The 14,194-nt window shown below is 34.1% G+C and overlaps 1 protein-coding gene across 1 annotated transcript in view; it reads right to left on the bottom strand.

Moving 5' to 3' along the window:
- Window positions 1–1,303: 1,303 nt before the first annotated feature.
- Fgf10 (fibroblast growth factor 10) overlaps window positions 1,304–14,194 on the bottom strand; it is a 76,987-nt gene continuing 64,096 nt past the window's right edge. Inside the window, exons 2-3 of the mRNA XM_004848546.4 lie at window positions 6,214–6,317; window positions 1,304–2,370 (exon numbers count right to left, since the gene is read on the bottom strand). Coding sequence (XP_004848603.1) covers window positions 2,173–2,370; window positions 6,214–6,317 — 302 coding nt within the window. The 3' untranslated portion in view covers window positions 1,304–2,172. The remainder of the gene's footprint in view (window positions 2,371–6,213; window positions 6,318–14,194) is intronic.

Raw genomic sequence — 14,194 nt, forward strand, 5'->3', positions numbered from 1 at the left:
GTGGCTATGTGAAATAAGAACCCAGTTTGTGCCTTATTTGCTGTTACTGTGGTCATCTAATACCATATTTGTCTCATCAAACATTTAATTTTGGTTGTGGGTGGTCCATGTTCATGTGTCAGGTACAATTATTATATTAAAATAAAAGAAAAAAGATATCTAGTTTTCAAAGGAATTCATTACATTATAGCTCTCAGATTCAGTTACCAATTAAACTTTAAGGTACAGATTCCAACCACAAAAAATTAAACATTTTTAGAAATCTATTTGTCAAAAAGCAAGTTGAAAGCAAAGTATCATGAAATACAAATTTAGGCATAAGCCAAACAACTGTGCCTCACATGTATTTCTTTTGAAATGCCAACTTTTTAAAGGAATCATGAAATGTGACCTTTTATAAGATTATTTTATGGGAAAATGTCTTAATAAAACTAATTTTTAAATAATAGATCAACTGGAAGTGCTGTTTTCCCACCAACACAAATAAGTTATAAGAGAATCAAAAACCACCAGTCTTTCTAGAGTTTAAACTTCAGTAAGAATACACATTTGGTGAGTCTTTTCCTTATACCAAAATACTGTATCCAAAACAGGAAAAATAAACAGACTTTTTCAAAACATGAAATATGAAAATAAAACTGCAGCATCAATATAGTCTTTTACTTAAAGTATTTAGAACAAATAATATTTTTCTACATTTTTAAAATCACTACAGACACTGCAAATAAGGCATATGTATGTATGTAGTGGATTACAATGTGTTGATGACTGGTAAACTTATGTTCTTATGTGCTGTTTTCTATACTTGCTCTAACAAAATGAATTTTGAAATGGTTACATTATGGAACATTCTAAAGCTTTTTAAATTTACAGAAAATAAGGTTTATTTGGTTTTGTACAGACTAGGTCATACAGCTTGAACAGGTCTCATTATATGGTCACACATATACCAGGATATATTTGCTCAGTCTAAGCCCCTGGGAGAGTTGCACTTCATGTCAAATACAGTGATGGTTCCTTTAGGGAGATGCTTTATGTGGGACTTACAAAGGGTTCTTATACTATATGCAGACAGCCTTTTCATCATTCAACCACTGTGAGATAGGGCAAGAAATGATTAGTAAATAATGAGGCTAGGCTACTAAAATGTACTTAACAATTAATTTTCCCTCTTTTAGTATATTCTTGGAAATGAATTAATGTATTCAAAGAGAAGAATTTGGCTTTCTGGTCTGTTTCATAGGAAAGGAAGCCTCAGGAGTAATATATGTTTTTAAATGATGGCAGACATCTCTCACTCAAGCCATGGCAGACCATTGCCTTATTTATTACTGATGGTTCTTATCGCAGAAGTACAAATAAATCAGCTGATAGCACATGGGGCACTCATATTGCTTCCCCAATCTCATCTCCTAATTTTGAAGTGTTTGCCAAGTTTTAAAAACACTTTGTCATGAACATGTATGTGGTGTGCTCAAGAAAAAGAGAATGTAAATCAGAGGGCAGCTGCTGACGATACTCTTTAAAACCCCAAAAGATATTTAACATCCTATTAAATAAATAACTTAGAAAGAAATGGAAAAAGATGAAGACAGAATGCACAAGCATATCATACTATTTGTATTGTTAGAGCAGTTTCACACTAACATGTTTATATTTTTGAATCCTATCCAATTCTTCCATGTGCCACACCCAAAGCTCCTTTGGTTGCACATATGATCTGACCCAAGTGCTTTCCAGTAAATGCTTGTGTGTCTTACTGCTCACTGAATCATTAGGCTTAAATGAGCAATGCAAGTCTTTGATATGAGTTCGTGTTCCATAAATAACTTTCCCAATGATCATTCAACAGATTGTTCCATGTCCTTTGAGTTCTATCTCAGAGGTTCAAAAACAAAAACTTAACCAAAGAGCCCAGCCACAATGTTGTTCTCTTGAGAATAACTTCCCATTGATCTGCCTATATCTTGGTTATAATGCATGACACAGACCTAGTGAAAAAAACATCATATGTCAGCAGTGAGTACAAAAACCTCCACAGGCTTCCTTTCTTTTAAGCAAGCAGACATCTGCAATGTTTCTTTGCCTTTTGAGCTACTGTTTTCGTGAAGAATATCACTATTCCTGGTCAAAGAGCCTTTGGTTCTACTGCATCCATGAACAGGCTGTCTTCTATGAGTGCACCACCATTGGAAGAAAGTGAGCTGAGGTGTTTTTCCTTCGTGTTTTTTGTCCTCTCCTGGGAGCTCCTTTTCCATTCAGTGCGACATACATCTGCCTGCCATTGTGCTGCCAGTTAAAGGATGCATAGGTATTGTATCCATTTTCCTCTATCCTTTCCTTCAGCTTACAGTCATTGTTAAATTCTTTCTGCAAAGAAAAAAAACACAACGTTTTATTCTGTGGTGATGACACTTGATTCCACTGGACACAAAACATCTGAAGAACTCCAGTTGATGAAAAAGTAGAAGTGGATGCTTAATTATGTTTCCTCCCTAGACATGAATTTATAGAGAAATGTTTCTTAAAACAAAGTCCATCTGAATCAGCCTCCTCATCTTATGTGTTTTTAGCATTTAGGCCAAAATTGAAATGTGTCATAACTTTAATCTCTGAAGGAGGGGGTTAGGAGTCTATTTTGTTCACAGAATGTAGATAGAATGTAGATAATTACTAGTTTTTTAAAAAGCTAGGCTACAGTAATGTCCCAAAGCAGGATTTTGGAAGTTAGAAGTAATTTTCAGGCTTTCTCTAGCAATCTGAAATTCCTTTAGTACCTAACATGCTCTAGGAGCGTCCGCTCTAATTAATTCAGTTTTACAATTTGTTTAAGTGCATCAGTCAAGAAGAAATTGGAATACAACAGATGCATTTTTCAGAGAATAACTAAGAAAATATAAGAAAGTTATACATTTAAAAAAAAAAGAAAAAAGGAAAATATTCAAAAGAGAACAGATACAGAATGGATTTAACCAATCACTCTGGGTGTTTGTCTAATTATTTTTCCAGAAAGGCTTATTGAAATCAATGGAAATGTCAGGAAATAAATGAAGGCAAGAGTAACAGAGTTGTCATCTGATGTACAGAATTATGTTAGGTATGCAGTCATAAATTTTGACAGCGATGTTTAGATACAGAATTGTTAGTGCTGCTCCATTCTCAGCAGGACATTCAATATGAATACATTTTGCTCTTAATTAACCATGTCTTAATTTTTTTTATCCCTAGTAGTAACGAGAATCACAAAAAGGGAATCCTTTGGTTACAGAATGTGTTTCTTCCCAAGTCAGGTTGGGAGTGAATGAAAAGCATATTTTCTAACAGCTTGAGCCAATGGACAGCCAGTCAGGTTTATGCATCATACAAGTCTGTGGTTTCAGGTGCTGAATGTATGCTAAGAGACAAGGTTGATCCTGCCTTCTCAAAGATCACACGCTATTGAGAAAAGGGAGTAAAAAACAAACATATTAATGACAACAATATCAGATAAGGGCCATGGTAGGTAAATAATATAAGGTGATGTGATATACTAGAAAGCATCCTGGCAGCCAGGGACCATGATGCATCCCTGTAATCCCAGCCCTCAGAAAGCTGAGGTAGGAGGACTGTAAGTGTAAGAGCAATCTGAGCTACATAGCAAAACTGTCTCAAAACGAAAACAAAATCCTGGCATCAAATTTAAATAAAGACCTAGAAAAAAGTCAATTCACAGAGCTTACAGCTCAAAAGTAGGAGAAGATAAGCACATAATGGGAGTTACGTTGGATAGAAGAAAAAGTGGAGAAATGGGAGGAAAATTATGAAATACTTTTATGTCACAGTTCATTTGAGTGTTATGAGTAACTATTTCTTCTTGATGTTACATTTTAAAATAAGTACATTTTATTGTTAGGATTAATTTAATATTTTTTCAAATAAAATGATTTATATTTTCTTTGTTAATCTAAATTACTATTAGCTTGCCTTACCTTAAAGAAGCATTGGTTTGTGAGTAACTGTATGTATCAATCAATACCTCTTCACTTAGTCCTCTTACCCAGTAATTCTGATAAGGGTAGGCCAAGGAGAGAACTGGATATGTTAAATGGGATTTTTTTTTTTTTTTGAGGTGAGGGTTCATTATGCTTCCCAGGCTGCCCTTGAACTCCTGGGCTTGAGTGATCCTCCAGCCTCAAGTTCCTGAATAGCAGGTGATACAGGTGCATGCCACTGAGGCTGGCTGTAGGCATGTTTAATGAAAAGTAAAAATGTGGCTCAAAAGTGATTATGATATGAACCTTTAAATGGCACCAGTTTTAAAAATGTTTCATTGCTGTTTTATATTCTTCAGTAGAGCAACACATAATAGAGGGTTTTACCTACAATTCCTCTGGCAAAAAGTATTTATCCTGGCACGCCCAACTCTCAATTAAAAGTGGCCCTGATATGAATGTAATGCAGTACTACTTTATCTCCAGACCACTAGTTCTCAGGTTGTTGAGTGATCCAGAAGCATCAGCAATGCCTGGGCCCATGTCTGAAATGCAATGTCTTGGATCCCACCACAGAGTCACAGAATCAGACAATCTGGGTGTGGGCCCTACCATTCTGTCTGTTAATAAGCCTACTTGTTGATTCTGATACATGGTTCAGTTTGAGAGCTACCAGCTCTAGACAGTCATTATGCTACTCAAGAAAGTAAGTTTATTTACACATTTAAATTCTTTTTGATCCTATGAAAACTATAAAAATAGCGAAAGATCTGGTTAGGAAAAAAATGAGATTATTAGGTGTACTTCTCAAGTTTTATTTCCAGCCATTGATGTTGTTACATATCCTCTAAAAATGTAATTCAAAATGTATTTAAGTGTCTTCAGGGTAATCTCCTAGAAGAGAATCTAGGAAAAAATGACCCTTAGATTCATTTAGCATCCCTTGATTAGTTCTGGGCCTGACACAATGACATGTATCCACATTCATAAGCTGGTCTACTATCATCATTCAAACTGCAGTTAAAAGATTGAAGCCGAACTTGGCTTGAACTGAGTGCAGTGGTATATACTTGTAATTCTAGGTACTCAGAGGCTGAGGTAGGGATATCACAAATTCAAGGGAAGTCTGAACCCTGACTTAGTGAGACCCTGGTTCAAAATAAAATAAAAAGGGCTGGGCATTTAGCTCATCACTAGAGTGCCTGCCTGGCATGTGTGATGCCCTGGGTTCAATCCTGGCCTTCCTTGCATTTAACAGTCAATTGTTCTATAATTATAATTTTGTATTTACTAAAATTTTCCAGATACATTGTTCATTACCTGAAGTTTTATTTTATATACTTCTTTCTTATGTTTTCATATGCCAAACAATATCCACATATAGTAGATGTCCATATGATTGACATATTTTTCCTAAAACCCTGAACAGAATAAATTGCTACACTGTTTATAATTTAATTTTAATAGTGACTACAGTTTTTATTTTAAAATAACTATTCATTAATTGAAGTGAGACCTGAATCTAAGAGAATTGGTCTAAATGACTTTGATCCATGGTGGCAGAGGTGATATTCATTATATTAAATACTAGTGGGACACAGACAGGTACAGTATAAATATATCTATGGCCCCGACCTGAAGACCTTACTTCAAGGAACAATATTTTCACATGTATCTATGATGTTGAGGCATAATTTGAATTAATGTCCATTGTCTATGTAAATATAGTTCTAGAGTTCATCAAACAACCTGTGAAATGATGAATTTCTTCATATTTCCCCATTTCAGATTTTTAAAAATACAAAAAAATCAGAGCCTCTGTTTTATCTTCAGCTGTAACACACATACACACACACACACACACACACACACACACACAGAATACGGTTTTCTACTCTATTTGAGATCTTTGTTTTTAATGGTTCTTCTCCAAGATTTCTGTAGCCCCTATGCCAATCCGACCAGATGCTTTCGTGAAAGACTGGTTTGCAGTTCAGGACATTCACAGACAAATGCCAGCAACAGCCTGTGTGGTAGTAGACTAATGGGTGAACAACAGAGAAGATTACATTTTTGGAAGAGTTGCTTTGCTAGCCTTTGAGACTCTGGTGACCAGACCACTGTGGCTATACTTACTAGTAAGAGAAGGATAACAAAGCTATTCTGTGTAGGAAGGAAATAGTCCAAAACTGCGGCAGTGATTTACTGCAGAGGGTTTTGAAAACAAAAGCAGAATACTTACTGAGCCATAGAGTTTCCCCCTCTTGTTCATGGCTAAGTAATAGTTGCTGTTAATGGCTTTGACGGCAACAACTCCAATCTCCACTGATGTTATCTCCAGGATACCTAAAACATGCAAATAAAAAAGTCTAACTGGAAAGAGTCATATAAATTTAGTTGAAAGTAAAATAAAAGACAATATTAAGTATATGCTGTTGGTTGCAAAAACAAATGGTTAAAAAATTGGGAAGACCTCAACCAAACCTGTTTTGTAAAACCCAGAAAATATTTTTAGTAAATATATGGAAACAAGTAATAAGGCATTGAAAGGATTCCCTTCCATTTTACTCTGAACATGTACGGGAAAATATTGTTCTAATTAAAATGCTTCCTTTGCTAACTCTGCATTTTCAACCCCATAAATATTGAGACAACTCTACTCTTCTTAGCCTAGATTTCACAAAAACTTATCAGAGCTCACATCTGTACTATGGTATTAAATTAAATCCATAGCATATGTCAATAATGTCAGATTTACCTCAATCTGTAAAAACAATGGTAAACTATTTTTCATTTGTAGGACACTGAGATAAACTTATAAATTCATTTTTGGCAAATATGTTGACATTTTGATATACAGAAAGACTAATCTCAACTTCCACAATGACTTTGCAATATGGAATCAATACTCTGGCTTGGAAAGTTTTTTTTTCTAGAAATACAGAAAACTGAAGGAGTTAGTAACTGATAGATCATATATTTTCCTCCTAATGCACAAGCTTAGATTGGTGTATCTAAAGATAATTTCCTCTGAGAAGTTTTTAGGTAGATGTAGGCAAGATATTTGTTAATATACTCAAAGAGCCCACCCATTTTAGGTTAAGATTTCATGAAAGCTTGCCCAGGGTGGAGAAAGTAGCTTTGCAGGTGCTATGTGGTCTCTGGATCAAGGGTATCTGGTTTTGATTCCTGGCTCTGCTTTTATTGATGAATGACCAGAAAAGTCACTGAACTCCATGTTTCAATTTCATTGGTAAAATGTAATGCACAACATAATTGTATCTCCTTCATAATCTCATTGTGAAGATAAATGAGGCAGTACTCTTTGAATTTTCCTAGAGCTTAGTATCTCAATTATTATTAGAGCAAAGATTTCCCCTAATAGTTCTAGGTTTTGGAACTTTGTCAACGGCTATGTAAATCCTGAATAGCATAGAAGAATTTTCACTGGCATAGCCCATAGCATCTGAAAGTCCCTCCTAGGCTGTCATTATCATGTATTATCTATCATGAGAAACGCTATCCTAAACATAGTCTATAAGCTACAAATGTAGTCTATGTACGTCCCTTAGAGATATAGTGGCTTACTCTTGACCTGTATGTCTTTGTTCCTCATCTTCCTTCACAATGGACTCTTGGAGGCTAAAAGAAATCCTAGAGTCCTCCTAATGAAAAATTGGTACAACCAGAATCTTGTGCCAAGTTGACATGCCACAGACTACTTTGTCCTGTATGAATCTTCTGACCTAACATAGCTCAGCTCTTTACTCATGGAGTATCTAGTATTTACAAACCCAAACCACAGAAAGATTGTGAAGGCCAAAAAAGAGTATTTGTATTTTTAACATCCCTTTTATTTAGGCTCGTTGTTCCCCTCAAGGTACGAACACACACACACACACACACACACACACACACACACACACACACAAACTTATTTGCAAAATTTAAAAAGTACTTTCTTGTAGTCTTTTAAATTCTCATAATAGTCCTCTAAAGATATATTATCATTCTTTATTGTAGATTAAAAGCTGGAAGATTCTGAAATTCTATAGCTCACACACAGGTGATAAAGTGGCATATATCGGTGATGACAGACCCAACACCTCAGACATACTTTCAGACTATCTTGCTCTCCACTGCTATTTTTCTCTCCATCACATTTTTCTCTTCTTCCCCATTCCAACAAGAAAATCCTGTTAGAAAACCATCTAACAATATGACTTTCATAGAGGATAATGTCCAAGAATAAGAGAAAAAAAATCAAATACCCTTTATGTTATAAGCTGAAGATATACAGCAAAGAAAGGATAAAATACATAGGCTGCAGTTTATCTCCTCCCAAGAACCAAGTACATACTGTCAGTAAAGTACAAGATGTTTCCTATGTATGCTTTTGAAACTGGAAACAGATATAGAAAAAAGGAATAAAGAATGATCTTAGGAAAGAATAAACCAAGGTATCTGAAGGTGAATGAGAAGAACTGGGATTAAGTTATAGTAACACACTGAGTTGGCAAAAGGAACATCATGATTTAATTGTTGCCAAATCTTTGCTTACTTCTGAGAGTACAAAGGAGATAGACCATACTTAGCTTAGATACACCAGATTTCTCTTTTTTAGCCAAAACAAGAACTCAGTATTCAAAGAATCAATCAGTTTTTTTTTTTTTTTACTATAACCAGTTTTTTACCATAACAAGCTAAGGCTAACTCAAAAATATTTGTTTACTTATTAAACCCTTATTTTAAAGATTGATACATAAAACTGGTTCATATTTATGAGTTACTGTGTGAATTTTGATACATGTGCACATTGTTTATGTTCAAATAAGAACAAACATATCTGTCTTCTCAAACTTGAAAAAGTTTAGTATTGATTCAAAATAGAAAAAAGGAACACTAAGATCATTTGATATCCTTTTGAATTCCAAAAATAAATTTTGAGGTTACTATATGTTAGTTAAGTTATAAATTGAGATGGTCTTATCAGTAATGGATAAAGAATGCATTCATAATAAAATCTGTGAGTGTGAAAGCGACCTTCTCAGAGGATGATACTAGAGAACCTGTCTGATTGTCATGAGGAATTTCTCCATTTTCTCTTTTCATTTTTGATGGGGATGATCAAATGTGCCTATAAATTTATTTTGGGAATAGCACGCCATTATTTTGTTTCAGAATTGTTAGATCAATAGCCTAGAATTCTATATGTGTATACTGTGATGTAAAGTTCAGTGCTGATTGAAGGAGCAGCCTGGTACAAAGGGAGTCAAGGGCATACTGTAACGCCATGTGTTTCATGTAACTTATATGACTCAATCTACAATTATCTCACAAGTAAAAGCTATAAAAAAGCAAGTAACACCTGAAAATTATAGCATCAATAAAAGGAAATGTAAAGTGTATTTCTCATTCATCTAATTCAGATATTTTGTAAATTAAAAGACATATTCTTGTAGTGAAATTCTGTGATTTATATTTAGTTATAATCATTTCAGTTTTGTTAGCCCTCAAAAGATGAACATCCCAGGTGGTATTGTAAATCTATTTAAGGGCATCTGGACAGTGTAGTTCAAACACTTAAGAGATGTAGTAGGAAAAGAGAATTCATTTAAGAGCTGGAAATACAAAGCCAGATAGTTGTAACTGAGAAAGTCTGTGTTCTACTGGGAAAAAAGATAAATGCAGACAGAAGTACCATAAAACATACTATGTGATAGTAGGAGTCAAGATGAGGTCAGGGGCGCTATGGAGCAAAGGAAGGCAGCTCCTAACTGGCTGGGGATCCAAGGTAAACTTACTCCTGAAACAGTACTGAGCTAAGTTTTGAAGGCCAAGGCATAAGTGGCCATGGGAAGGGAGAAAAGACATGAATGAAATCATTAAGAGTTACAGGATGGAATTTTCAGAAAAATTGGGAAATTTTGTTTATTAACCATGGTTAGGGAACAAGGGAGAAAGCTGTGAAACACTGAACTGAAAGTTAAATCAGACTCAGGTTAGTGATCTTGTGCAGATTCCACAGATTTTAACAAATAGGAAGTATTTTATTTAGAGTATTATATATGTAACTTAAAATATATAAATACATAATAAAATGTATGAAGCATACATTTAAAAGGGCAACATTAGCAAATTTAAGTAAATGATAGCAATCTATGAAGTTTATTTTGAGTTTTATTTGAAAAATTAATAAAATTTGATAATCATTACATTACAAAAGTGATAGTGACAAAAATTGGTTCCTATCAATAGAATTAGCAGATGTTGCCTAATGAAGAATCATCACCATAATGGTGGGGAGAATTTTCAAGCTTCTGAACTACAAATGGAAATAATCTAAAGTCATAATTTCCAAGTAAATCATCTTTTTTTAAAACTTGCAGAGTATGAGTATATAATTGTTAGCACTGGTTATGTTTTGAGGAATTATGGAATAAACTGAAAAGGTGGGCACACAAGTATCTCTTCCAGAGTTTTTTGATTTTTCATTTCATCTTTCTCCAGAACCTCTGACCTATTTGGTCCCCAGCAATCATGATAGGCCAAGATTGTTTCTCTTTTGGTGCTATTAGGACAAACAAACTACTGGGATGGATGGTAATTTTCTTCTTCAATATTTTTTTCAGGGACATAAAAGGAATAAATAAAAAACAGATACAACTTTTTTTAATAGAATGAATATAGACAGGAAAAAAGCAGTATGTGAAAAATAAGTTCAAAATCCTATTATCCTTTTCTATATAAGCAGAACATGAAGATATAACAGAGTTCTAGAGATTGAGTAAATTAATTTGGTATTAATTAATTAATTGAGTAAATTAATTAAGTATCAGTGTGGAAGGTTGTTACCTCTCACCATGAAGGATGCAAAGATAAACAAGACACAACCTTCATATACAATTTCTAGATAGATAGTCTTTCTTTAAGGGCTGAGGAAGGTTATTGTTGCTTTTACAATGATGTTTAAGTCCATATCACTTAATACTAATAAAAATCTGTGTGAACAGTAACAGCAAAAATGACAATAAAATGACATAATCTTTGCCTGCAAGGAGTTTAAAGCTAGTAAGATAAGAACACAAATAATTAATTATAATACAAAGAAAATGTACTAAATGCTCTGTGAGAGATAAATGTGTTGTTATGGCTTGAAGTAGTAAAGAAGTCTAGATCTCTCAAATATGGGAAAGGGACCAAGAGATAGAGATAAGGGGGGAGGTAGCAGAGAAGAAGATGATGAAAAAAGAATTGAGCTGTCTTATATACATGTACCAACTCCCCATGAGGAATGTGATCGGTATGTACCACAAACATATACTAATAGAAATAAAAATTGAAAAAACTAACAAAGTCTTCCTGAAGAAATTAGCTGGTATTTGAGGTGATCTTTTCAGAGGTATCATTTTAACAGGCAGAGATTTGGGAAGTGGAAGGAAACATTCTAGTCAGAGAAAGATTCGGAATCCAAGAAGGGGATGAAGGAAGACCTCAGTGTATGCCTGGGCCACAGTTTAAACCCTTCTTCTAGGGCGCTCACTGGTGGTCACTCCAGCAGAAATTGAAGGTTCTGTTTGAGTAGCAGCAGTGGTTTCCAGGGTGAGGAATGTACTTTTCAGAAAAAAAAATATTGTTAAACTTGGAAGCAGCTCAACAAATATCAGGATCTCATGAATTCAGAATCAGTTATGTCTACTATTTTTCTCTAAAGGTTTTAACTCAAAATAGATTATAATGCTACACAGTTTGATAGTTTTAGTTAATGTGCTGAAATAGACGTGCTTTGTGTAATGAAGTACATGAATCCTAACTTTTCTCTTTCTTATGAATTATTGTCAGAGTCCAAAATTGATCTATTATACCCTAATGAAGAAAGACCTATGTAGGGTTGTTATCACATTTACACTATGTGCTCCGGTGATTATGTGGCCATACCCAGTAGTATGAGACTGTGGCTTCAGATCTGGTTTTAAGATTCATTGTGGGCATTCTCTCCTTCACTGTGTATATTTCTCACAGAACCATAGTAAATCGCAGTGATCAACATATGCTCATATATATTCTCTGAATGAAAAAAAAATGGGTCAATGAATGGTCAGCCCAATAACTGGCTTAGTAAGGCAAATATGAATATTCATTAAATATAGAATATTTTTGATGGTACATTCACATTTGTAAAACTTGAAATGAGTTAATAATTCCACATCCAAATAAAATGAAAATGAAGTAAGAGTGAATGTCAAAATATTGTATGCTCTATGACAATTTTTCTTTATGATTGTGAGAATAGGGGTCTTAAAAATGCATTGGATTGAAAAGACTGCATGTAGGGATTGAGGTTTTTGGTCAAGATGATATTCATTCTTCATTAGGAAAAACATCATTTGGTATAAAACGAATTTTTTAAAAGGAGAGAGCACAATAATACTGAATGACTTTCATGTGTCATATATTTTGATACCCTTAATATTACAATTAATCTTCACAAAGTACACCAGAGGTAAGCATTATATAATATAAATGTTGAAAATGAGCCTTGGAGAAATATGTAAACTGGTAAATATACATCCATTTGGACATGGTCAATTTTGTGTTTGGATCCAGAAATCTTCTCTTTCCTCATCATTAGACCCTACTGAATAAAGTGGACAACAGCAACAGCCATTTTAAATACCTTTTTCCATGTTCTATTAAACATTTCATTGTTAGATTCAAAAGCACTTTAGGAAAGCATATCATTTATTCAACACAAAGAGATTAACTTCCATGGAGATCTGTTTACAGTTGTCTAGAATTCAGACTTTATTATTTAAAAAGAAAACTGGCACCTAAATTTTTAAGGATTCTCAGTTTTTCTTTCCATAGAGATTACTAAACAAAATTTAATGTTTTTCTTAAATCGAGGTCATCAGCATTGACTTTGATCACTATATCTTCTATGAAAGTAGAAAGCTCTCAGGAACACTTGAGTACCTAGATTAAAACAAGCTGAAAATTAATCTGAGAGTCCGTTAGAATTGAGTAAAAATTAAGAGCAAGGACTGATGGAGTCCTTTCAGAGCACAGGACATGAGCTTCTCTTTAGACACTCTAGTGTTCTTTTTAAAAATAGATTTTCAGTTGCATACCAAAGAGTGAGCATCTACACAAATGGAAATATACAGAAACTGCTTTTATGTCTATGATAAAACAAATGTAGTAATTATTTCAATTATTTAAAAATTATAATAATTGGATAAATTTCTTATAATCTAATTGCATATAATTCTATTTTACAAGTACTGGTTTTGGGAAAATTATAACAGTAGTTGATTTTTCAGCTGGTAGTTAATCTTTGAATTTGTTGAAAACATGATTCCACTTATGGTTCTAGAAAATAAATTGTGCCTTTACCTCTGGGGAATCCAATGGACACTAGGCCTCTATGAAACAATTCATTTTTAAATATCTAACTTTTAATACCTAGTTTCCATCATAATAACTAGAAATATTTAAATTAATAATCTGTTCATTTCTTTTTAAATGTGAAACAGTAAAGTCTAAAAGCATTATGGGAGCTATGAACTGTTTTGTGTCACAAACACCCTTCCCAAACACCATGTTGAGAAGCTTGTTTAAACTTCAGCCCGGCTTCCACCTGCAGGGGTCTCTGTCCTTAAAAGTGACTCCCCAGAGCCCTGCTGAGTATTTGCTTAGAAAATATAACACTGCCAAACTGTAAAATGCATGTTGTTCCAACCCATCCTGGTATACCATTTTCAATAGGTCTTCATTTACTTCCTTTTGTAACTTTCCATTTCCACATAGCTTCTGATCCCATTTTGTGCCCTCTTTTCAATTCCCTAAGTGTAGGAAACTTTTTGTTCCCTGTTATAGTTTGACTTTGTTCTTCCAGATTTCATGTGCTAGAAACACAATCCTAAAATTCATTTGTTAATGGCATTTGCAGTTGGAGCTTTGGGGAGGTTATTAGGATTAGATGAGGTCCCGAGGCTGAGGCTTCTATGATAGTATTAATATATTTAGAAGAATGGGAGAGACATGAGATAGCATGGTTGCTCTGTCTTGCTATGCGATGTTCTCCATCATGTTATGATGTAGCAGGAAGACCCTCCCCAGATGCCAGCACCTTAATATTGGACTTTCCTGACTACAGAACAATGACCTAAATAAACATCTATTCATAAATTATGCACTTTCAAGTATTTTGTTATAGCACC

The sequence above is a fragment of the Heterocephalus glaber genome, unplaced genomic scaffold (assembly GCF_053883595.1).
Source record: "Heterocephalus glaber isolate CG9 unplaced genomic scaffold, H.glaber_assembly_v1.0 deba00001538, whole genome shotgun sequence".
NCBI classification, from domain to species: Eukaryota; Metazoa; Chordata; class Mammalia; order Rodentia; family Bathyergidae; genus Heterocephalus; species Heterocephalus glaber.